The following is a 26,049-nucleotide window of genomic DNA, read 5'->3' as shown; positions in this document are numbered from 1 at the left end:
AATTTCTGTTACTTTTACTTTCTAGCCATTTGGGAGGACAACTAGGAGTGGATAAGGTAATGTCACAATGTTAGTAAGTAGGTATTTATTAAATGTTATGTGGTTTGAATCCCCTGAGTCTAATATCCAGGAATCAGTCTTGTTTTTGAAACACTTATAGGACAATTTACCAAAATCTATAGAGGAAGTGCAAACTACTATACCTGCAAAGTTCATAGCTCAATTGATGAGATTGCCAGCATTTATATGTTCTCCTCCATTCCCAGCTTGAAAGTGTTGCAACGAAGTCATGATCTGTCCATATTGCTCCTTTGATAAACTAATGTTTTGATCTTCATTCGGGTTATTAGCTTCCCCTACCTTGTTGCAAGATGTGTCAGGATGGACATTAGCCACTACCCTTTTTTCTTTGCTAAAACTCTGATTTCAGTTGAAACCTTGATTTTGATTGAAGCTTTGATTGGGATTTTAATTTTGATCGCGTGAATATCCAGAATTATCAGGGTAGCTATGTAGTTTATATCACTTATCCTTAGTCTGCCCTCGCTTCTTGCAGTAGTCACACATAGGCCTTTCCCTTCCATAACCACTGGGGTTGCCATTATTGGTGAGTAATTGGTCCTGTAGGTATTGGACCTAGAGCTGGTGGCATTCAATAATGTGGACTCGATGAACAATTGAGTGTTTGGTTTGATTTTCCTCGGTTTCTCGTCTTGTATCAGCAAGGAAAAGGCTTGAGCCAATGTTGGTAATGGATTCATCATGAGAATGCTTCCTCGAATTACAGTATATGTCTCGTTCAAACCCATGAGGAATTGTATTAGCTGCCTATCCTGTTCAGTTTTGTAAAAGTTTTCCTTGGCACCACAAGTACAATTACAGTTGCACTGGGACCTTTTACTCAAAGTGCTCAATTCTTCCCAAAGCTTTTTCAATTTAGTGTAGTAACTGGTAATATCAAGGGCTCCCTGAGATGTATCATTTATTTCCTTTTGGATTTGATACAATCTAGCTCCATTTGTTTGCTCATATCGATCTTCTAACTCAATCCATAACTCCACAACATCATTCGCGTATTCAACACTGTCTGCAATGTCCTTCGAGAGAGAATTAAGGATCCGGGAGGTCACCATATCATCACATCGCTCCCACTGACGGAATGTGGGCGAGTGGGCACTACAAGAAAGTATGAAATTTGCAACAACGTTTTAGCAACAACTGAAATATTATTGGCTAAAATAAATAAATGGCAACAACTTAATAAAATTGTTGCTATAGCATAGATTTTTTGGTAACAAAATTATCTTATTGGCAAACATGTTAATTTTGTTGCCATATTCTATTATTTAGATAATAAACTTTAAACTTTAAAAATGGCAACAACGTTCTAGCAATAATTATAGTGTTGTTGTTGAATTTTAATAAATGGCAATAACTAATTTTAGTTGTTACAAAAAATATAATTTTTAACATAATAAAATTAAATTATAAAGAGAATTGGCAACAATAAAGTTTTTTTGTTGGCAATACACATTAAATTGCCAATGAGATGCATGGGTTGTTGTGGCCTAAAACTTTTCAATGTTCCGCCAAAATTAAACGCGGCAAATATTTTGTATTTTAATTATTTTTTTCGGACTTTTAGCCCACTCTCTAATAACCATTCTTGCTAGGGTTTTTCTTATCATTTCTACTTGAAAGAGCCCTTCTTCTTCTGCGTCCTCCTTGTTGTGTCCTATTGCTGCTGATCGGAGAAGAACCGGTAAGAACTCTATCTTCAATTTCTTTACCTGATTGCTTGTCTTTTATTAGAGAAGTACTTAATTGGATATGGCTATCTTAATTTCTTCTATGCCAGATTAGGATTTGCACTTTTTCTTCTCTAATTCCTTATGCTTTAGAAAGCAACTTTGCATAAGTTTTTCTTTTATTATTGTTCAGTTTCTTGTTCCTTTTTTAATGGACCTTTTTCTATTGTTGTCATAACATGAATGTGAATTATTGTTTCCTCGAAGGATTCTGGATAAGATACTAGATTGAAGGTTAGCAATTCTACACTTCTAGTTTTAAATACTAATTTCATGAAAAGTTTATCAATTACTTGTTATTTGTGATATTGGAACGGACGACTATGGAAAATTTTCTTGATTGTATGATGTTGATATGTTAATCCAATATATAGTTTTGTTTTTCTTTACGAGTTTTTACACGTTTTCTGTTATGGCGAAATATTTCGGATATGTCATTGGTTTTGCCGTAACTCCATGTTTGCTAATTAATTTGAAGGTGAAATCTTTTTGGTGAGGTTGCTGGTTGTTTCTGATCTCTTCTTTTGAAATTCATCCTAGACTTTATGTAGTTGTGAACTTATGAGAAAAAGTTAATTATATAGTTTTACATCTATTGTTTTATATTTTATTGTAGGTAAGTATATGATAGATAAGAATTGGCTACTTATTAAGAATAGGACATTACTAGAATAGTTGAATGGTGCGGAATATTTTTTGAACTTTGCATTTTCTAATCCTGATGTTGGTGTAAGAATTCAGTGTCCGTGCATTAAATATAATAATGTTCTTAGAAAATCACGCGATGAGGTTAAGACAGATTTACTTAGGTGGGGAATAGATCCGACCTATGATAGGTGGATTTATCATGGTGACCCGGATTCATCTTCAGATGATGAAACAAATTCCGATATAGATTCAAATTTAGGGAATGATGATGCTCGCATTTTTGAAATGTTGCATGACATGTATCGTGGTGTTCCCTCTAATAGTCGTGAGTTTGATGAGACCACTGAGTCTAGGTACGAAGAGCCAAATACAAAAGCTAAAAGTTTCTATAGGTTATTAAAGGATGCAGAGCAAAAGTTATATCTAGATTGTGAAAAGTTTTCCAAACTCTCGTTTGTAATGTATCTTTTTCAGATGAAGTGTTTACATGGCTGGACCAATACTTCTTTTGAATCTTTGTTAAAATTATTAAGTGATGCTCTTCCCAAAGAAAATGTGCTCCCTAATTCTATCTATGAAATTCAAAAGATCATAAAAGATTTGAGTCTAGATTATGTTAAGATAGATGCATGTGTTAATAATTACATTTTATATAGAAAGGAATACGCTGATCTTGAGCAATGCCCTAGATGTAGTGAATAAATATGGATAGTAAGAAAAGGAGAAGATATTGATAATGAAGTTGCTTTAAGAAAATTGAATAAGAGAAATAAAAAAATTCCTAGAAAGATTCTTAGATGCTTTCCTTTGATACCAAGGTTAAAACGATTATTTATGACAAAACAAACCGCTGAAGATATGACATCGCATAAAAATAAGAGAGTTGATGATGGAGTATTAAGGCATCCAGCTGACTCATTGGCATGGAAAACTTTTGATGAAAAACATTCAAGTTTTGCTTCAGATCCACGTAATGTAAGATTTGGGCTTGCTTCATATGGTTTTAATCCTTTTGGTTCAATGAGTAATGTCTATAGCATGTGGCCAGTAGTTTTAATTCCATATAATCTCCCCCATGGATATGCATGAAACAATCTAATATTTTGTTATCCTTACTTATTCCTGGACCAAAAGGTCCTGGTATGAATATTGACGTATATTTCCAACCCTTGATTGATGATTTAAAAACCTTATGGGAGAGTAGAATTGAGACTTATGATGCTTTTAAGAAACAAAATTTTTACTTGTATGCTGCTTTGTTGTGGACGATTAATGACTTTTCAGGTTATGGTATGTTATCCGGTTAGATCACCAAAGGTAAATTAGCTTGTCCAGTTTGCCATGTACATACTGAGTTAAATTAGCCTTAAATGGCTTTAGGTTTCGAACAATGGAATCTGAGTTATATTTGAAAATCCAAAATAGTGGTATAGTTGTAAAGAGTGATGAGCATACAGAAAATGTTGATTATTATGAAAAGATAAGAGAGATTTTAGAGATCCAATATATGGGTAATTCAGTCATATTATTTAAGTGTGACTGGTTTGAAGTTCCTCCCCAAGGTCGAAGTCAAAGCAGAGGTTACGAAAGTGATGAATATGGATTCATATGTGTAGATGTGACACGAATCCATTACACAAATGATCCATACATTTTAGGCTCGCAGGATAAATCTGTGTATTATGTTAAACATGGTCAAAGTGAGAAATGGCATGATGTGGTAAGGGTAAGACCAATTCTCGAACAAGAAGATGAAGCAGAGCCATATCAATTAATTGACTTGGTTGAAAGGGAAGAAGCAAGCCTTCAAGCAGAATTGAACAATGATGTCATAATAATTCAAAGAGAAGATATTGATGGAGTGAGTGTTGAAGCACCTTCTATTAATAATGAGGAAGAAGTAGATTTAGAAGTTGGGGAAGAATCTGATCATGAAAATGGGGATGCCTATAATAATTCTGTAACATATGAAGAATACCTTTCTGAGGAAAAATATCTTTTTGAGGAAGAATATAATGAACACGATGATGATGATTGGTTGTGATCTTCAACTAGTCTTCAAAACTACTTTGCTTATTTCAATCGGTTTCTTCACATGACTTATGTTCATCCATCAACGTACCGAAATGGTTAATTTCTACTTTATACTACTCCTTTTATATTTTAATTTTTAAATTTTTGTGATTTTTGCTTTGTAACTTTATTTGTTTCTCATTACTTCTGAACATATTTTGTCTTTTTCTTATCATTTTGCTGCCTTCACTTCTATATTCGATGTCACAACCCAAAAACCTAATCTGTCGTGATGGCGCCTATCGTGGATCTAGGCAAACCGACTCATTTCCAAACAAATCGATATTTTTATTTCAAAGATAATTTCAATACTATTTAACATAAAACCTTCATTTAAGGAGTTCAAATCAAGGAAAATAGAAGTGCGGAAAAGAAAAGCCCGACATCGGGGTGTCACTAGTCATGAGCATCTACTATAATCTGTCTAATAATATCAAGGCTAACTCAGCCTGAAAAATAGCTAAATACTACTAGAGGAAGATAAGAGGGAGAAGATCAGGGGCTGCGATCGCCAAACAGCTACCTTGCTATCTCCAAGAAAATCTGCAACCAGAACACTCAATAACCGCTACCGTGTCCAGCTACACCTGAATCTGCACACAAGGTGCAGGGAGTAACTTGAGTACGCCAACTCAGTAAGTAACAACAATAAATAAAGACTGAGCAGTAGTGACGAGCAATAAAGCATATAACGTTCATATCATGAAATCTCAGTAAAGTACAGCATGCTTTAAAAATTAGTGTTTGAATCAAATCATCTCGTTTAAACCCAGTTTCAGTAAAAATCATTTAAAGATATTTTTCCAACAGTTTTTCAAACAAAGGCTCAATACAAAGGTGAGCAAAAATGATGAAATCATAAACAGCCCCTCGGGCAAAATATCACTCATATACAGCCCCTCGGGCAAACCTCACAGTCACTCTTGCCACTCGGGCATACCTCATAATAACTCTTGCCACTCGGGCATACCTCACAATCACTCATGCCACTCGGGCAAACCTCACAATCACTCATGCCTCCCAGTCACTCAGCACTCGGCACTCACACTCAGTAGGTACCTACGCTCACTGGGGGTGTGTACAGACTCCGGAGGGGCTCCTTCAGCCCAAGCGTTATAATCTACACGGATAACTCACGTGCTGTAATAATAAAGTATGCTGCAGCGGGCAGCCCCGATCCACACTCATCCTCACAAATTAGGCCCTCAGCCTCACTCAGTCATAAATATGCTGCAGGCGGGCATCCCCGATCCACACTCATCCTCACAAATTAGGCCCTCGGCCTCACTCAGTCAAAACCTCTCAAGCCACTCGGGCATTTCAGTAAAATAGGGCATTCAACCCAAAATATTTATATGCATCAAAATAGAGTCATAAAATTGAGTTATACGGTAAACAAATATAAGCATGACTGAGTATAGATTTTCAATCGAAAACAATGAGAGGATGGTAAGAAACAGCCCCTAAGGGTCCAAACAGCTTTGGTGCAAGGTCCAAACATGGCATTCAGCCCAATTTACAAAAATTCTTTCTAAAACATATAAGTATCATATAATTTCCATAAAATATGCAACTTTACAGTTGCTACGGGACGGACCAAGTCACAAATCCCAAACAGTGCACGCCCACACGCCGGTCACCTAGCACGTGCGTCACTAAAAATAGTACAATGATATAAAATCTGGGGTTTCATACCCTCAGGACTAGATTTGCAATCGTTACTTACCTCAAACCAGTCAAATCTCTAACCCGCAATGGTCTTGCCTCTGGACTCGGCCTCCAAATGCTCCGAATCTATTCACAATCAGTACAATACCATCAATACGCGCTAATGGGATGAATTACACAAGAAAAACTACAAAATTAGACCAAAACTCAAAATTGGCTCAAACCCGGCCCCGGGTCCACGTCTCGAAATCCAACAAAATTTACAAAACTAGAAATCTCATTCACTCATGAGTCTAACCATACCAAATTCATCAAAACACGACATCGTTTGGTCCCTCAAATCCTTAAATTACTTTCCAAAAATTCCAAACCCTAACCCCTCATTTTCACTAATTACAATGATTGAACAACGCAAAATCATCATGTATACAAGTATTAGGGCTCAAGCAACTTACCTCACTGATATCCCTTGAATCACTCTTCAAACATCACTCCAAAAGCTCCAAAAACCGACTTGAAAATGGTGGAAATGAACCAAAATCGCTAAGGGTTCTATTTATGGTTTCTGCCCAGGTTTTTTGCACCTGTGAAAAATTGTACGCTTTTGCGCCACCGCACCTGTGGAACAATCCATCGCAGGTGCGGAACTCACTTAGGAGCCCAGCTTCCGTATCAGCGGTCCAAAACCCCGCGCCGGCGAAGACGCACCTGCGCGTCTACTCCGCTTCTGTGAAGCCTGCCCAGCATCCCCCTTTCCGCATCTGCGCCCCAGGTTTCGCACCTGCGGGCTCGCAGATGCGACCTCTAACTCGCACCTGCACATCCTGCCTAGCCCAGCATTGCCCGCACCTGCGCACTCCCTACGCGCACCAGCGGCCTTGCACCTGCGACTCTTTCTTCCACAGGTGCGAAAATAGCAGTAGTAGCAGCTTCAGCTACATTTTCCAACTTCGACAAATCCGTTAACTACCTCAGAATCACCTTGAGGCCCTCGGGACCTCAACCAAAAATACCAACAAGTCATATATCAACATACCAACTTAGTCGAACCTTCGAATCACTCAAAACAACATCAAATCATCAAATTACCCTCGGATTCAAGCCTAAGAACTTCTAAATTTCTAAATTCGGCAACCGATGCCAAAACCAACCAAACCACATCTGAATGACCTCAAAGTTTGCACACACGTCACAAATGACACTACGAACCTACTCCAACTTCCGGAATTTCATTCCGACCCCGATATCAAATTTTCCACTGCCGACCGAAATCTCCAAATTTTCAATTTCGCCAATTCAAGCCTAATTCTACCACGGACCTCCAAATCACATTCCGCATGCACTCCTAAGTCCAAAATCACCTAACGGAGCTAACGGAACTATCAGAATTCAAATCCGAGATTGTTTACATATAGATCCATATCCGGTTGACTTTTCCAACTTAAGTTTCTACTTAAGAGACTAAGTGTCTCAATTCACTCTGAAACCACTCCTGTCCCGAACCAACTAACCCGATATAACATAATATAGCTGAATAACACAAAAATAAGTTGAAATAGTGAAAACTGGGTTATAACTCTCGAAACAACCGGCTGGGTCGTTACATTTGACTAATGTCCAATAATATATTTTTTTAACATATTACAGCCTATCATGACAATATATGTGCATGTTTCTAATAATACTGAACCTACAGCTGATGTAGTTTCAAGTTCGCATCCAGGTAAGTTATTTCATTCGTTAAAATTTTAGCCCTTTAAAATCTCTTGCTTGTATAGGTTTAATTTGCTATATACCTAAATATTTTCCTATGTGGCTGAAGGAAAAAAGATAAAGGGAAGGGGGAAGACAACATGGTTTTCAGTTCAAAAGAAACAGAAAGACATTGACAATGAAAAGTTGAAGGTGATTATTCCACCGGATAGAACAGTAGCAGTAGGCCCTGGAGCTAAAGATTTTGTTACCGAGCTCTCAGTCAAAGTTCTCCTCCATGCTAGGCATGATGTCAAGAAATGGAAGGATGTCCCTAATCTAGCAAAAGATAGAATTGTTGCTCATATGCTGGTAATTCTCGATCACCTGTTAAATTCTAAAAAAATGGTCCCTTTCTTGATCAGCTTATCAAATTCTTATTTATAAACTTCCTTTTTGTAACGTCTCATTTGATTAATTCAACTCATACTTATTTGTTAAGGTAGCTAAGATAATATACAAGCAAATTCTGAATACAAGATTATTGTTGAACTTGAACAATTCACTAGAACAATGATGTAAGTATACAAATAAAGTATACTAATAATTTATCAGTGGTAAACCAGATTTAGATATGTTGACCTGAAAGGTCCTCAATACAAAAGCAGACAATGAAAGTTCTATTCTAAGTAAGCTCACTTAAGTTTTTTTTTTTTTTGAGTGCATGACACCTTTCAACTTCCAGACACACAACACAATCGAGATACTATCCTTGAAACAGCTAATAATTTATATCGATATCGTCGTAGTAGGCTCCACGATCATTTCAATAAATTTGCTACGAAGGAGGAAAGCTTGCATAACATGCCAGCAGAGGTTAATGAAGCTGAATGGAATTTCTTAGGGGACTTTTTCAGTTCTGATGCTTTTAAGGTAATTAGGAGTACATCAAAATTAAATGGATTTAACTTTATAATATTTCTTAGTTTCTTCTTATACTTTCTTACTTAAATTATAACATATTCATGCAGCAAATGAGTTGCACGAAATAAAACTAATAAGGAAAAATAAGAAATGAATCATATTTGTGGCAGAAAGTCCTTCCAAGCAGTATCTTATGATGCGGTAAGATGTCTTTGTTTTTACTAATTTTGATCATTTTTATTTAATAACATAATATAATTTGTTTTGCTAGAGAGATTCATGTCATGACCCAAAATTCCAACCTGTCGTGATGGCGCCTATCTCGATACTAGGCAAGACTATAATCTCAATAAACCAAAACTTCTCTTTAAGGTTGAAAATATAATATTTAAATACAATACAAACACTCCTTAAAACCTGGTGTCACTGAGTACATGAGCATCTAATATGAATACAAGTTTGAAAAATATAGTCTATAATAGTCTGAGACCAAATACAGTGAACAAAGAGATAGAGAAGGAGAGACAAGGTCTTTGAAATGCGACAGCTGCCTCAAAATCTCCGGAAAATCAACAGCGCAAAAGGATCAATACCCGCTATATCCGGAAATACCTGGATCTGCGCACAAAGTGCAGGGTGTAGTATGAGTACAACCAACTCAGCAAGTAACAATAATAAATAAGGAACTGAAGATAGTAACGAGCTACATAGTTGTGGTTCATTTCCAGTAATTCCAGCAAAGAATAGACATGCTATCAAATCTGGCAGTTTAATGTCAAATAAATTTTTATACAGTTCTCGTTCATGTAATCCGTATATCAACAATCTTTCAGAGATTTCACAACAATGATAGATAGCAACTAAGTGCAACAACAAATGAAAATCAAGTACAACTTATTAGGACAACAACCACTCACTAGGCTCCCAGCCCTCATCACTCACTCTCAATGGGTACCCGCGCTCACTGGGGGTGTACAGACTCCGGAGGGGCTCCTACAGCCCAAGCGCAATAATCTGCACGGACAACTTGCTGCACGGACAACTTACGTACCATAATATAAATATCTGGATCCGCACAGCCAACTCACGTGACGCACGGCCAACTCACGTGCTATAGTATAATATAAGGATCCGCATGGCCAACTCACGTGTTGCACGACCAACTCACGTGCTATAGTATAATATAAGGATCCACACGGCCAACTCACGTACTATAGTATAATATAAGGATCTGCACAGCCAACTCACGTGCTATAGTACAATATAAGGATCCGCACGGCCAACTCACGTGCTATAGTATACAATAAGGATCTTCACGGCCAACTCACGTGCTGCACGGACAACTCACATGCTATAGTATCAATATCTCACCATCAGGCCCTCGGCCTCACTCAGTCATAAATCTCTCCAGTCTCTCAGGCTCTCAATAATCATGAAATCAGCCCAAACAACAATGATATGATGTATCAATAATAATAACAGAGACTGAGATAAAATGTGCAAGCAAAAACTGAGACTGAGTACATATAGCATTTAGCAGGCAATTCAACAAGTACGTGACCTCTGTGGGTCCCAACAGTACTATCACATAGCCTAAGCATGATTTCTAACATGATTTACAGTCAAAATTTATCAACACATAGAGAGCATATAGCTAACAACAAATTATTCAACTTTACAGTTTTTCCGGGACGATCCAAGTCACAATCCCCTTGGTGCATGCCCACACGCCCGTCACCTAGCATATGTGTCACTTCCAAAATAATCGCATGATACCAAAACCCGGGGTTTCATACCCTCAGGACCAGATTTAAAACTGTTACTTACCTCAAGCCATGAAATTCTTTACTCTGCTATGCCCTTGTCTCGTCAATTGGTCTCCAAACGCCTCGAATCTAGCCATAAATAATTCGTTTCAGTCAATAAAATTCATTGGAATTAATTCCATAAGAAAATAATAATTTTCCATAAAAAATCCGAAAATTAGCTCAAAAATCGCCCGTAGGGACCACGCCTCGGAACTCGACAAAAGTTACAAAATCCGGAAGCCCATGCAACCACGAGTCTAACCATACCAACTTTACTAAAATCCGACCCCAACTCGACTCTCAAATCTTCAATTTAAATCAAGAGAGTTTTCAAACTTTTCCAACTCAATTCACCAATTAAATGATAAAAATAACCATGGATTCAGGTAATTTAACCAACAATGAGTTAAAAATACTTACCCCATTGTTTCGTTTTAAAATCACCCAAATATCGCCTCAATCCGAGCTCCAAATCGTTAAAAATGGAAAATGGGACGAAGTCCCATTCTGAACTTAAACTTTCTAAACTGACCTCTCTTCTTCGCGAATGCGTGTAACGACCCGACAGGTCGTTTTGAACATTTGCACTTCGTTCGGTTGTTTGAGAGTATGAGTAGCTCCGTATGATGTACTTTGACTTGTGTGAATCATCGCTTTTGGGTTGCAGGTATTTCGGAATCGAATTGGAAGAAAGAATTTCATTGTTGAAGCTTTGAATTGGGAGAGTTGACCAAAATTTGACACTTTATCATTTGACCTTGGATTGGAATTCTGATGGTTACATTAGCTTCGTTAGGTGATTTTGGACTTAGGAGCGCGACTGGAATGTAATTTGGAGGCTCGTGGTAGAATTAGGCTTGAATTGGCGAAAGTTAGAAATTTGGCGATTTCGGTCGGCAGTGAAAAATTTGATATCGGGGTCGCAATGTAATTCTGGAAGTTGGAGTAGGTTCGTATTGTCATTTTTGAGGTGAGTGCAAAATTTGAGGTCATTCGGACGTGGTTTCGTTGGTTTCGGCATTGATTGCCGAATTTGGAAATTTAGAAGTTCTTAGGCTTGGATCCGAGGGTAATTTTATGATTTGATGTTGTTTTGAGTGATTCGAAGGTTCGATTAAGTTGGTATGTTGATATATGACTTTTTGGTATTTTTGGTTGAGGTCCCGAGGGTCTCGGGGTGATTCCGGGTGGTTAGCGGATTTGTCAAAGTTGGAAAATGCAGCTGAAGCTGCTGCTACAGCTATTTCCGCACCTGCAGAAGGAGGAGTCGCAAGTGCGAGGTCGCTGGTGTGTTTGGGGAAGCCGCATATGCGGAAATGGAAAGCCAAGGCTGGGAACGTAGGTGCGAAGAATTGGTCGCATCTGCGAGCCCGTAGGTGCCTTGAGCGCAAATGCGGAAAGGAAGAGTTGGGATGGTTCCCCAGAAGCGGAAGTGTTACGCAGGTGCGCGCCCGCAGGTGAGGAACCTAGGGTCGCAGGTGTGGAATTTAGGGCTTAAGTGGTTCTCGCAGGTGCGAGGATTCGACCGTAGGTGCGGTTCCGCAGGAGCGGACATACGGCCGCAGGTGCGACTGTGCTAGGCAGAAAAGCCCTATCTCATGTGTTTTGTCTTCATTTTCTGTTTTTGGATTTGAGAAACTGGGGAGAGAGGCGATTTTTCGAAGGTTTTCAAGGAGCAACATTGGGGTAAGTGATTCTAACCCCATAATGGTATAAATTTCGTGAATCTATGGCCTTGCTCATCGTTAATTAGTAGGATTTTGGAGTGAAAGTAGGGGTTAGGGCTTAGAATTCTTAAGAGTTTAATTTAAGGATTTGAGGGACCAAACGATGTCGGATTTTGATGAATTTGGTATGGTTAGACTCGTGAGTGAATGAGATTTCTAGTTTTGTAAATTTTGTCGGATTTCGAGACGTGGGCCTGGGGGCCGGGTTTGAGCCAATTTCGGGTTTTGGTCTAATTTGGTAGTTTTTCTTGTGGAATTCATTCCATTTGCGTATATTGATGGTATTGTACTGATTGTAAATAGATTTGGAGAATTTGGAGGCCGAGTCCAGAGGCAAGATCATTGCGGGGTAGAGATTTGACCGGTTTGAGGTAAGTAACAATTGTAAATCTAGTCCTGAGGGTACGAAATCCCAGATTTTGTATCATTCTACTATTTTTAGTGACGCACATGCTAGGTGACGGGCGTGTGGGAGTGCACTGTTGGGGATTGTGACTTTGTCCGTCCCGTAGCATCTGTAAAGTTGCATACTTTATTGAAACCATATGATACATATATATTTTAGAAAGAGTTTCTGTAAATTGGGCTGATTGCCATGTTTGGGCCTTGTGCCAGTATTGTTTGGACCCTTAGGGGCCTTTTCTTACTATCCTCTCACTGCTTTCGATTGAAAATCTATACTCAGTCATGTTTATACTTGTTTACCGCATAACTCAGTTTTATGACTCTATTTTTATGCATATAAATATTTTGGGCCGAATGCCATATTTTACTGAAATGCCTGAGTGGCTTGAGAGGTATATGACTGAGTGCTGCCGAGGGCCTGATTGTGAGGATGAGTGTGGATCGGGGCTGCCCGCCTGCAACATACATTATTATTATAGCACATGAGTTGTTCGTGCAGCACATGAGTTGTCCGTGCAGATTATAGCACTTGGGCTGAAGGAGCCCCTCAGGAGTCTGTACACACCCCCAGTGAGCACATGTACCTAGTGAGTGCGAGTGCCGAGTGCTGAGTGACATGGAGGCACGAGTGATTGTGAGGTATGCCCGAGTGGCACAAGTGACAGTGAGGTTTGCCCGAGGGGCTGTATATGAGTGATGTTTTACCCGAGGGGCTGTTTATGATTTTATCATTTTGCTCACCTTTGCATTTTTCTTCTGTCTGAAAACTGTTGAAAAATATCTTTAAATAATTTTTACTGGAACTGGGTTAAACAAGATGTTTTGATTCAAATCCTGATTTTAAAAGCATGTGATATTTTGCTGAGATTTCCCGATATGAATGTTATATGCTTTATTACTCATCACTACTGCTCAGTCTTTATTTATTGTTGTTACTGACTGAGTTGGCGTACTCACGTTACTCCTTGCACGTTGTGTGCATATTCAGGTGTAGCTGGACATGGTAGCGGTTATTGAGTGTTCTGGTTGCAGATTTTCTTGGAGATAGCAAGGTAGCTTTTTGGCGATCGCAGCCCCTGCTCTTCTCCCTCTTATCTTCCTCTAGTTTTATTTAGCTATTTTCCAGGCTGAGTTAGCCTTGATATTGTTAGACAAATTGTAGTAGATGTTCATGACTAGTGACACCCTGATATCGGGCTTTTCCTTCCGCGCTTTTATTTTGATTTGAACTCCTTTACGAAGGTTTTTATGTTTAATAACATTGAAATTATATTTGAAATGAAAATATCATTTTGTTTTGGAAATGAGTCGGCTTGCCTAGTTCCACAATAGGCGCCATCACGGCATGGGTTAGTTTGGGTCGTGACAGATTGGTATCAGAACCTAGGTTACATAGGTCTCATGAGTCATGAGCGGATTTAGTAGAGTCTTGCGGATCGGTACAGAGACGTCTGTACTTATCTTCGAGAGGTTGTAGAACCCTTACGAAAATTTCACTTTCTTATATTCTATTATGCGAAATTGATTCAGCTTGAAACATAACTCTTTAAATTCCTTCCACGCATTCGTATGCGCACATGAGTGTTCGGTATCAGTTGCGCATCACCGGCTTGTGATTCTATGAACGAGGTTCGAGATGTGTATTATGTGTTTTGGGGATGGACTAGTCTGGAGGACTTGAGGCCATGTTTAAACTGTAGTTTTGGCTCGGTAGCTTCAGTTGTAACCTGTACATTTGGACTCATATGTCCGATAATGCCCCTACGAGTGGAATTCGTGGCTCAATGAACGGTGGAATGGTTTTGTGATGAGTATGATGTAACTGCGGGATGTGTTAAGACGATTTGAATGTGACGAGAAGTGTTTCCTTGAAATGTAAAGGAAGGCCATTGGGTGCTTGATTTTCGTTTTGATGTGATGTACGGTCTCGAGTGTGAATGTTTTGAAGGATCTTTCACGTTGTTAAATTTTGAGGCAAATTAAATTCTCATATCTTGTCAAAGAGTTTGGACTCAAGAAGAGTAAGTGATTGTGTAGTAATTGTGGTTGTGAATGGGTATTTTTGATGTTCATCGCTCGAGAAAGATGATCTTCAAAGAGACTTAGCGTCGGTAACATTTTATTGGTTCAGGTGCGACAGAGATACATTTCGATTTGATGCAGCAGTTGGGTAGCAAAGTATGAGGGAAGACATGGCGGGAAGTGTTTCGCGGTGGTTGAAGTACTAGCAGGTCAAGTAGGAGAAGTAGAGGTTGAGAAGTTTCTTAAAGGAGATGATTTAACCGAAGTAAGAGTGGCAAATTAGCATATGAATTCACTAGTAGGGTAGTCGTGCGCCTTGAGAAAGTGTAGAATGGTTTGGAATCGTGTTAGTATGTGAATCGGCCTGCAAACTCTATTTGGAGTAATGGTTAGTGTACAAAGGAAAATTGAATATGGCAGAAAGGAGTGTGTTTGAAATGAATAGAGGCGTAAAGATCTGATTATCGTGTCAGGTGCAATATGACTTGAGTTCGAAAGGTATTGTTGACGTACAGTTGAGGTCAATAGGGAAAGTGCAGACTTATACAAATGGTGGGCGAGCATGAATTCAGGAGAATTTACGGATTTAGTGGTCGTTGCACTCAGTGCAGTGTCATTGGAAGATGTCGGTAAGAAATTCCACATGTGGGTTATCTCTTGTGTGCAGCTAGCGGTGGCGTAATGTTGATGAAGCTTTTGCGAGGAATATTACTTGCTACCCGGTAGGAGGCCGCGTGTGTGATTTTGGCTGGAGATTCAGAATGTTCATGAAAGGCTTAATAAAAGACTTCGAGAAGTCTAGCAGGTTAACAGTGCGAGACCTTGGTAATTGAGAAGGAGAAATCCTTACGGGTTCTAATTTTATATAATTGTAGCTTAAGGCTAAGTGAGGGAGTCTACTATCGATGAGTCGATTGCATGGTTATGGGTCATATTAGTTTCGGTTCAGGGTATACCGGTGAATCAGTTATGACTTGTAGAGTTCGAGATCAGGGATGACTCAGGTGAAGGTATTTCTGGACACAAGTTGTATTACACTCTATGGTTATAGGAGTACCATACAATAATTGAGTGGTTATTCACAGAGAATGTAGTGTACATGGAGTAGGAATTTGCTCGGTTGCGTAGGAGTGTGGGTTACTCTTTATTCCCTTGGGTATTGGTGTGCTAATGGGGCACAGGTCGTTTCGGTCCGTTTGGTCGGTTAATTCGAGATTTGAGTAGAGTGGATGACTCTCGAGAATGGTTCCAATGGATTCAAGATTTATAAATATGGCTAGAAAATTGGGAGTTGCATTGAACGGTGTTGAGACTCGTGGCATCTTATATCATTGTAAATTATGTATTTTAGTATTTAGAAGGTGAAGGAAACAGTTTTAGGTTCACATAAAATCTCTTCGGAGTAAGATTTTTGGTTGTGGAACCTTTGGAATACATAAAAAGGGAATTCGGCGGCTTATAAGCCTTAGCGCGGCGTGATTCTATGCTAGAGTTCGTGGGGTAAGTTTTAGTTAAGGATAGTAGGGTTCTAATAAGGAAAAAGTAGCAATTTGTAGGCAATTTAGAAAGAACTTGGAGAAATAGGACAGCTTGGTAGTAGGTTGGGTTAGCACAGTAATGGGTATGATCGGTTCTTTGGGTACTTATGATATGGCTAGTATCTACAGGTGTTTCGTGGCAATGCTCTCGAATTTGGCAACCTGTGTGGCTTGGTGGAGTTAGAGGAATTCAGTTCAGATAGCTTGGTTATGTGCAAATGGATTTCAAAGTGTTCATGATGGGTTCTACCATGGTTTGAACCGGATATTTTCTACCGATGTACGAAACGTGTTGTGTGTTATGATTTTCTCCTAGAAAGAAGCAAGAAAGAGGTTTCTGACTAATAAGGTATGTAATTTGCTAGTGACTCAGAGTTGATAATGGAATTCTTATGCTTGTCACATAATGGCATAATAGATGTGGTGTGTTGTGGGGAGAATAGGAATTACATGTACAAGGTCACAGTTCAGTTTTGAAGGGAAGGACATAAATTCTTAGGCAACATGAACAATTTCCGATGACTAGGTAAATGATATTACTATCTGGTATAACTTGATGAGAGTGTACATTTCAGAAGGGGCAGTGTGTTTTGATTTATGGGTACTTCGCTAGTATTGCGGTACTCTCCTGGTTGATCGACTGTTGATATTCAAATTTTTGTCAGGTGGCACGGAAGAAATTTTTTTAAAGTATTTCTCGTGGGATGATTTTGTATGAGAGAGGTGTTAGGCATTCAAGCGGTAGAGGTGGATTCAAATATGGTGATTCATGTGTTCTATGGAATTGGAGATTGGGAGTTCTCAGGAGCAGATTATTTCATAGTTGTGGACTGTGAAGTTGTGGCCGGAGCTAACCAGATGATATAAAGTGTTATGATTCCGTCATTGTGGACTTTCGGAGGTTGTTTATCTATTGGTGGATGACCATAGTTGATTTGGGGCCAATTGGTAGGCCCAATTAGGATGTGTATTCTACACCGAGCCGGATTGATTGGCTCTATACTGCTATTCTTGAAGGATGTGCCATTCAGTTGATGTGAAGCTTATTCGTGTTCTGAAATAATCTGTGAGTTACTCTTCTATGCTACGAGGAGTTGTGATTCGTTGGTTATATGCACATATGGTGCGGTTCTATTGTGGCCTTATAGCGGAATTTGAACGAGAATAGCATTGGATATTGCTTAGTTGATGACGTATTGGTCGTGTTCTTTCGGGTTTTATGTGGCATGGTGTCGTTTGCTTCTCTGTGGTTATGGTAATGCACTTTGGGTATTTGATGTCGAATTGCGCATGGTTATTGATTTTTTTAGCAGGGTGACTTGAGGTGTTTCATATGGACTAGTATTTGGATAGGGTCGCATATTGCAGCAGAGCTATGTGGAAATATGATCCCTTGTGTAAGATTCGTGTATTATGGTTATGTGGTGTGTGATGGGTTCTTAGCATTGCGTCGGGGTGGTACTCGTCGAGCTTGCAGAACGGTTCTCCTGTTTGGGTCATTGTTACGATTAGGTACACTTGGAATGTTGCTATCTGGTGCACGAATTTCACGGGTTGTGGCTTTAGATTGTATTGATGTGTCATGTCACTAGAGTGGTCATGTGGGATGAGTCGAGGTCATTGGGCCTAGAATGGATGCTATCGGATTTGATTATGGTATAATTGGGAGGATAATATCGGAAGTCGGCTTTGAAATTAGCTATAGTTCTTGTAGAAGGAACGAGAGCTCCATGACCCGTTGGTCTGATGAATGGTTATGAATTTGGTATGTTTCTTTCATCATCGGCAGTGTACGAAGGTTTTGAAATGAGGTTTTGTCTGATATAAGGCTATTACCGGCACTGGATTGATTTGAGTCGATACTGTGATTGAAAATCATTGCTTTGAGCATTCGAGCTATGCGGTATTTGAATTTTAGTATTTGAGTTATGGTTACGGCTTTTGGTACAGATTGTTTAGACTTATACGATATGTAGATGCAAACTTCTCATCTTATAGGAAATTTCGGATGTTGGAAATTTGATACGAAGGCTTGTGGGCTAGGTTGAATATAGAAATTTCAGTTATGCTGTGCTATCGGACCTGTATGGGATAGGGTGACGTGGGATCACCCCCGAGTATGTGCATGGGAAAGTTAAACAGCGATTTGATGGCTTTTGGAACAATTCTAGGCACGTTCGAGGACGAATGTATGTTTAAGTAGGGGAGGATGTAATGAGCCGACCGGTCGTTTTGAACATTTGCACTTCGTTCGGTTGATTGAGGGCATGAGTAGCTCCGTATGATGTACTTTGACTTATGTGAATCGTCGGTTTTGGGTTGCAGGTATTTCAGAATCGAATTGGAAGAAAGAATTTCATTGTTGAAGCTTTAAATTGGGAGAGTTGACCAAAATTTGACTCTTTATCATTTGACCTTGGATTGGAATACTGATGGTTCCATTAGCTTCGTTAGGTAATTTTGGACTTAGGAGTGCGACCAGAATATAATTTGGAGGCTCGTGGTATAATTAGGCTTGAATTGGTGAAAGTTGAAAATTTGGCAATTTCGGTCGGCAGTGAAAAATTTGATATCGGGGTCGGAATGTAATTCCGAAAGTTGGAGTAGGTTCGTAGTGTCATTTGTGACGTGTGTGCAAAATTTGCGGTCATTCGGACGTGGTTTGGTTGGTTTCGGCGTCGGTTGTCTAATTTGGAAATTCAGAAGTTCTTAGGCTTGAATCTGAGGGTAATTTGATGATTTGATGTTGTTTTGAGTGATTCGAAGGTTTGACTAAGTTGGTATGTTGATATATGACTTGTTGGTATTTTTGGTTGAGGTCCCGAGGGCCTCGGGGTGATTCCGGGTGGTTAGTGGATTTGTCAAAGTTGGAAAATGCAGCTGAAGCTGCTACTACTCCTATTTCTGCACCTGCAGAAGGAGGAATCACAGGTGCGAGGTCGCTGGTGTGTTTGGGGAAGCCGCATATGCGGAAATGGAAAGCCAAGGCTGGGAACACAGGTGCGAAGAATTGGCCGCATCTGCGAGCCTGCAGGTGCAAGGCCTTGAGCGCAGATGCGGAAAGGAAGAGTTGGGTCGGTTCCGCAGAAGCGGAAGTGTTACGCAGGTGCGCGCCCACAGGTGCGGAACCTGGGGTCGCAGGAGCAGAATTGAGGGCTTAAATGGTTTTCGCAGGTGCGAGGATTTGACCGCAGGTGCGGTTCTGCAGGAGCGGACATATGGCCGCAAGTGCGACTATGCTGGGCAGAAAAGCCCCAGCTCGTGTGTTTTGTCTTCATTTTCCATTTTTGGGTTTGAGAAACTCGGGAGAGAGGCGATTTTTCGAAGGTTTTCAAGGAGCAACGTTGGGGTAAGTGATTCTAACCCATAATGGTATAAATTTCGTGAATCTATGGCCTTGCTCATCATTAATTAGTAGGATTTTGGAGTGAAAGTAGGGGTTAAGGCTTAGAATTCTTAATAGTTTAATTTAAGGATTTGAGGGACCAAACGATGTTAGATTTTGATGAATTTGGTATGGTTAGACTCGTGAGTGAATGAGATTTCTAGTTTTGTAAATTTTGTCGGATTTCGAGACGTGGGCCCGGGGGCCGGGTTTGAGCCAATTTCGGGTTTTGATCTAATTTGATAGTTTTTCTTGTGGAATTCATTCCATTAGCGTATATTGATGGTATTGTACTGATTGTAAATAGATTTGGAGCATTTGGAGGCCGAGTACAGAGGCAAGAGCATTGCGGGGTAGAGATTTGACCGGTTTGAGGTAAGTAACGATTGTAAATCTAGTCCTGAGGGTACGAAACCCCGAATTTTGTATCATTCTACTATTTTTAGTGACGCACATGCTAGGTGACGGGCGTGTGGGCGTGCACTATTGGGGATTGTGACTTGGTCCGTCCCGTAGCATTTGTAAAATTGCATACTTTGTTGAAACCATATGATACTTATATATTTTAGAAAGAGTTTCTGTAAATTGGGCTGAATGCCATATTTGGGCCTTGTGCCAGTGTTGTTTGGATCCTTAGGGGCCTTTTCTTACTATCCTCTCATTGCTTTCGATTGAAAATCTATACTCAGTCATGTTTATACTTGTTTACCGCATAACTCAATTTTATGACTATATTTTGATGCATATAAATATTTTGGGCCGAATGCCATATTTTACTGAAATGACCGAGTGGCTTGAGAGGTATATGACTGAGTGCGGCCGAGGGCTTGATTGTGAGGATGAGTGTGGATCGGGGGCTGCCCGCCTGCAGCATACTTTATTATTATAGCACGTGAGTTGTTCGTGCAACACGTGAGTTGTCCGTGCAGATTATAGCGCTTGGGCTGAAGGAGCCCCTCCGGAGTCTGTACACACCCTAGTGAGCACATGTACCTACTGCGTGCGAGTGCCGAGTGCTGAGTGACTGGGAAGCATGAGTGATTGTGAGGTATGCCCGAGTGGCAAGAATGATTGTGAGGTATGCCTGAGTGGCACGAGTGACTGTGAGGTTTGCCCGGGGGGCTGTATATGAGTGATGTTTTGCCCGAGGGGATGTTTATGATTTCATCATTTTGCTCACCTTTGCATTTTTCTTCTGTCTGAAAACTGTTGAAAAATATCGTTAAATAATTTTTACTGGAACTGGGTTAAACGAGATATTTTGATTCAAAACCTGATTTTAAAAGCATGTGGTATTTTACTGAGATTTTCTGATATGAATGTTATATGTTTTATTGCTCGTCACTACTGCTCAGTCTTCATTTATTATTGTTACTTACTAAATTGGCGTACTCGCGTTACTCCCTGCACCTTGTGTGCAGATTTAGGTGTAGCTGGACACGGTAGCAGTTATTGAGTGTTCTGGTTGTAGATTTTCTTGGAGATAGCAAGGTAGTTGTTTGGCGAACACAACCCCTGCTCTTCTCCCTCTTATCTTCCTCTAGTTGTATTTAGCTATTTTCGAGGCTGAGTTAACCTTGATATTGTTAGACAGATTGCAGTAGATGCTCATGACTAGTGACACACCGATATCAGGCTTTTCCTTCCGCACTTTTATTTTGATTTGAACTCCTTTACGAAGGTTTTTATGTTAAATAACATTGAAATTATCTTTGAAATGAAAATATCGTTTTGTTTTGAAAATGAGTCGGCTTGCCTAGTTCCACGATAGGCGCCATCACGACAGGGGTTAGTTTGGGTCGTGACAATGCGACATGTCCCTCGCGTTCGCGAAGCACAAAATGTGCTGCCCAACATTTGCTCTTCGCGAACGCGATGCTTTAGAGAGCCCTTCTTCTCGAACGCGAGCTCCCCGTCGCGAACGCGAAGGCAAAAAACCATGCCCACTATTTTTTTCCTTCACGAACGCGATACCCAAATGCGAACGCGATGTACAACCCAACTCCTCTTCGCGAATGCGAGACCCCATCGCGAACGCGAAGAGTAAATCCTGCCTGCCTCAAATTCCTCTTCGCGAACGCGAAAGAGAAAATCCGAAAAATGCAGCAACAGATATCAGCAATCCCACCAAGGCCACAAATGATCCGTTAACCATCTCAAACTCACCCGAGCCCCTCGGAACCTCAACCAAATATATCAACAAGTCCTAAAATATTATACAGACTTAGTCGAACCCTCAAATTACCTCAAATAACGCTAAAACTATGAATTACACCCCAATTCAAGCCTAATGAACTTTGAAATTTCTAATTTCTTCAAACGACTCAGGATCCTACCAAATCACGTCCGATTTACCTCAAATTTTGCGCATAATTCATAAATGACATAACAGAGGTACTCAAATTTTAAGAATCGAATTTTGACCCCAATATCAAAAAGTAACCCCCCGGTCAAACTTCCCAAAAATTCAACTTTCGGCATTTTAAGCCTAATTTCTTTAGACTTAGTGTCTTATTTCACTCTGAATTCCTTTCGGACCCGAACTCACTAACACGATAAGTCATAAAACAACTATAAAGTATAAATTAAGCAGTAAATGAGGGAACGGGGCCATGATACTCAATGACCGGTCGGGTCGTTACAATTCAAGAACTGGCAAAGAGCCAAATCTTCAAAAACTTTGGGAAATGACTCACATACATCAGGACATTGGGTTAATGATGCCTCTGCTGAATTTAATGTATATACGAAGATCTTATCTTTATCCTAGAATATGAGCCGATTGAAACAAATATTACAAGTTTAAACTTGTACAATATTTTGTAGGATAAGCTGATAGAAATTGTGGATGAACAAATTCAAGAAGTGGAAGAGGGTACTGATATGGACCCAATTGTTAATGCTGCTTTCGTGAAACTTGTTGGAGAAAAGTCAGGATATTGCCGCGGTCAAGGATCGGGAGTCAAGCCAGCTAGTAGGAGAACTATGCATGTAACTCAAGAGCAACTGCAAGCACAACAGAGAGAGGTGGAAGAAGAACGCCATAAATGAGAGAGTGTAGAGTGCAAACTAATAGAAGTGGAAAATCAACTCTAGGAGGAGCGGAAAAAATGAGAAGTCATGGAAGCTCGTCTACTGGGTGATCAAAAAATATTAAAACAAGGCATGATGGCACTAGTATCCCATATTCAAAGTTCCAAGGTATTTAGTTTGTTTAAGGCGTTAAAGTTTCAATTACTTGCTTTTGATCCTACGAACAATTTTATTAAAATACTTAAGAATAAATGAGATAACATCACTATTCATGTTAGTCATTATCACACACATATATTACTTTCTTCGACTATAGACATGCCACAATTTTACATTTGAAATGCAATAGAACAGAACACTAAGCACTAAATGGTCCTGAAGTACATGAAAATGAATTTGCTATTTTCAGCTCTAATAGAAACTGAAGGAGCAGTAAGTTAGATGTTATCTTTGGCGAGGAGCTATTTTGTTGGGGTCTTGGAATACAATTTTTCAAGTAAACAATGACTTTCTACTAATTGGTTATAATTTACTACAACTTCAATACTTGTTTTAAATACTATGATAAAGATACTACTAAGTCTAATACATGATGTTCTGTTTTATATCCTATGGTACTAGCTTTGAAGAATGGACGTTCTCATACACTAATTTGTTTGTCATTTCTACATGATATATTAGATATTCAAGTTATAAAATGCTCTATGTGGATGTTGTCTGTTTATTTGAATCTCTAGAAATATTGTGTTCTACTGAAAGGAAACTTGTTCTAGATTTTTTTGATGTTATAAATTTGCTTCTTCGAGGTTCTATCATGTTTAAGTTTAGTTGTACAATGTTTAAACAGACTGGACTTCCTGCTGCAATTTTTGACATGATTGCTAATTTAAATGATTCGGATGAGACAAGTCCTACAAATCTTATGGATGATACCATGGTAAGTAAACTTATTTTAGTTCATATGAAAGGAAGTTTCTTGGCTGTATATGCAAATGAGTCTATTTGAATAAATCAATCTTTGTCTAGTATTTTGTTTCGACTATAGTATTGTATCTCTGGGAGTATTAATAGGTTCTGATGCAACTTTATTTTGGGGAGTACTTTAATCAAGCTTGCACTGCTAGCTTACATATCTATTTTTTTTAAGTTGATATATGATGTGATTAATGTAAATTCTTGATAAGTCTTCGTATGGAATAGCATATTCAACTATTTACTGTTGTTGTCAGGTTATTTATTTGAGATATTAAAATGGAATAGTATTACTATTAATCTGGCTGAAAAGAGAACCAGTTTGCTCAGATGAGGAGATATATAGAAACGCAAGACTGGTGCGATGGTTTGTTCTCTGCAAACAATGGTTTTTTACTTCTAGTGAGATGGAAAGTATTCTACTCGTTTCTTTCCTTTTGGAATTGTTTTCTTTGACTGAGTTGACACAGTTATTTCCCGTGTTTGTGCTCTTTTTAAGTTCTTGTATCGAGAGTCTATCGAAAATAACCTATCTACACCAGGGTAGGGGTAAGATCTGCGTACACACTACCCTCCCCAGACCCCACTTGTGAGATTATACTGGATTGTTGTTATTGTTTCAGTTATTTCTCATTAAAATATGTTATTGATTTTTCTTAAGTCTTTGGTTTCAATAAGACTTAGAGAAATTTTGGTATGAATGCCCATGGGAGGATGACTTGAAATATGCTAGGCTGTTTGTGACCAGGATTATATAATTTCTTGCCTGGTTGTGGAAAAAGAAAAAAGGAAAAAGGATAACCATACCAAATAGTTTGAAATAAGCATTAAATCAAGAGTGCTTTGAGGCATGATGCACTTTACTCTATTGCTTCTTTTTATCAACAGCTAATTATTGCTTCTTTGCAGTTAAATAAGCTTCCACTGGTTTCATTATGCACTTTTGTACTTTATTGCTTCTTTTTATCAACAACTAATTATATTTATTTTCTTTTTAGGATGAGCATGCGTAAACACGAACAATCCTGACATCCGGTTCATGTAGTGCACAAGCTGTTGGGAGAAGATTTATTTTTGGGTTACTATTAGAATAGAACTTAAGGACCTTGGATATATGATGCTTTTACTCGTTTTGTAAGTAAAAATATACTTTTAGGACTATTTAGTTTTTGAAAGTTAGTGTATCCACTGCATCAATTTTACGTATAGACGCTTTATTTATATCTATATAAAATATAATTTATTATTTCTACTTGTATTTGTGAAAATTTAAAGAATATATGAATTGTGTATTTAGTAAAAACACATAAATTGTTGCCAAAGTAGTACTAGAGAATCTGTTGGCAAAAAAGTATTATTGCCACAATAATAGTTGTTGCTAAAAGTCTTGATAACAGATTATTAACTTTACCGCCAATTTGTTTTAGCAACAACTGATATTGTTGGCAAGAAAGCTAATTTTGTCGCAACAATAATTTTTATTGCTACATGTCTTCATAATCCACGACTTTATTGACCTTTTACCAACAAAAAATAACTTATGACAACGATATATATTGTTGCGCTAAGTTACCTTTGGCAACAATATTTTCTGTTGTTGCATATACTTTTCCCATCGGTGTTTACTGAAACGGAGTGCAACGACTTCTTTGTCGTTGCCAAAACTATTTTTGGCAACAACATTGAATATATGGCAACAAAAATGTTGTCGAGAAAGGCCTTCTTTCTTGTAGTGGGGGGTCTGGGCGCTTGCATTCACTATTTATAAACCCTAGTTTATTTTTGACCGGCAGTCCTCGCAATACACTGCGTCTCCATGATCGATAACCAACTACACTAAAAGGAGTTGATACAAGTATAGCACCTGGACTATCCGACGGGTGCAAATACAAAGGATCGCTTGGATCGATTCCGAAATTTCTTTGAACTCCCACATTCACTGCTGTTAGGGGTATTCATGGTTCGATTTGGGTCGGTTTTTACCTTAAAAAAAAACAAACCAAATACGTCGGTTATTCAAATTGTTGAACCAAACCAAACCAAATTAATAGAAATTAATAAATTTCGGGTTTTGTCGGGTTTTTTTTTCGGTTTTTTGATTTTTTCGGTTTTTATCGGTTTTTTTAAGAATACATGAGTTGTGGCCTTTATGATTCCTTTTGGAAAGGGGTTTGCTTTCGGTTGAATGACTAGTAATGAGAAACTCAATAATGAAATGACTGGATAAAGAAACAAGATGTCCCAACTTTACACAAAAAACACATAACAAATTTTTGGCTCCTTTAGAACTCTAGCCAAAGAGTACAGCTAAAAGAGAGAAGTTATATGACCTTTCTAGCCACATAG

At 38.9% G+C, this 26,049-nt stretch overlaps 1 protein-coding gene across 31 annotated transcripts; it reads left to right on the top strand.

Annotated features, from left to right (window-relative positions):
- The first annotated feature begins 1,515 nt into the window (after positions 1 to 1,515).
- Positions 1,516 to 24,949, top strand: LOC107786477 (uncharacterized). Of its 31 annotated transcripts, none has more exons than XR_012695104.1 (11): positions 1,589 to 1,762; positions 2,016 to 2,042; positions 8,020 to 8,261; positions 8,702 to 8,822; positions 8,921 to 9,014; positions 13,742 to 13,805; positions 20,006 to 20,073; positions 22,525 to 22,899; positions 23,579 to 23,668; positions 23,961 to 24,070; positions 24,702 to 24,949. XR_012695104.1 is itself a non-coding variant. In XM_075222281.1 (10 exons), the coding sequence occupies exons 1-3, from the start codon at positions 7,851 to 7,853 to the stop codon at positions 8,791 to 8,793; spliced, it is 495 nt and encodes a 164-aa protein (XP_075078382.1). In that variant the 5' UTR covers positions 2,050 to 7,850; the 3' UTR covers positions 8,794 to 8,822; positions 8,921 to 9,014; positions 12,652 to 12,719; positions 13,742 to 13,805; positions 20,006 to 20,073; positions 22,525 to 22,899; positions 23,579 to 23,668; positions 24,702 to 24,949. The 31 variants fall into 31 exon arrangements, 16 of the variants coding, with proteins under 16 accessions (XP_075078382.1, XP_075078383.1, XP_075078381.1 ...); XR_012695105.1 differs by having other exon boundaries at positions 1,590 to 1,762; positions 23,961 to 24,062; XR_012695100.1 differs by lacking the exon at positions 23,961 to 24,070 and having other exon boundaries at positions 1,595 to 1,762.
- The last annotated feature ends 1,100 nt before the right edge of the window (positions 24,950 to 26,049 follow it).

This window comes from Nicotiana tabacum, chromosome 9 (genome assembly GCF_000715075.1).
Source record: "Nicotiana tabacum cultivar K326 chromosome 9, ASM71507v2, whole genome shotgun sequence".
Taxonomy (NCBI): Eukaryota; Viridiplantae; Streptophyta; class Magnoliopsida; order Solanales; family Solanaceae; genus Nicotiana; species Nicotiana tabacum.
Note: the sequence above shows the minus strand (reverse complement) of the source record. Positions and strands in the feature narration are given on the sequence as shown.

Excerpts from the sequence above, each read along its gene's own strand:
- LOC107786477 (XM_075222279.1), top strand. The coding sequence starts at position 7,851 with ATGACAATATATGTGCATGTTTCTAATAATACTGAACCTACAGCTGAT. Across the intron at positions 7,921-8,019 it reads AGTTTCAAGTTCGCATCCAG|GAAAAAAGATAAAGGGAAGG; the intron begins GTAAGTTATTTC and ends ATGTGGCTGAAG. Across the intron at positions 8,262-22,524 it reads GAATTGTTGCTCATATGCTG|GATAAGCTGATAGAAATTGT; the intron begins GTAATTCTCGAT and ends AATATTTTGTAG.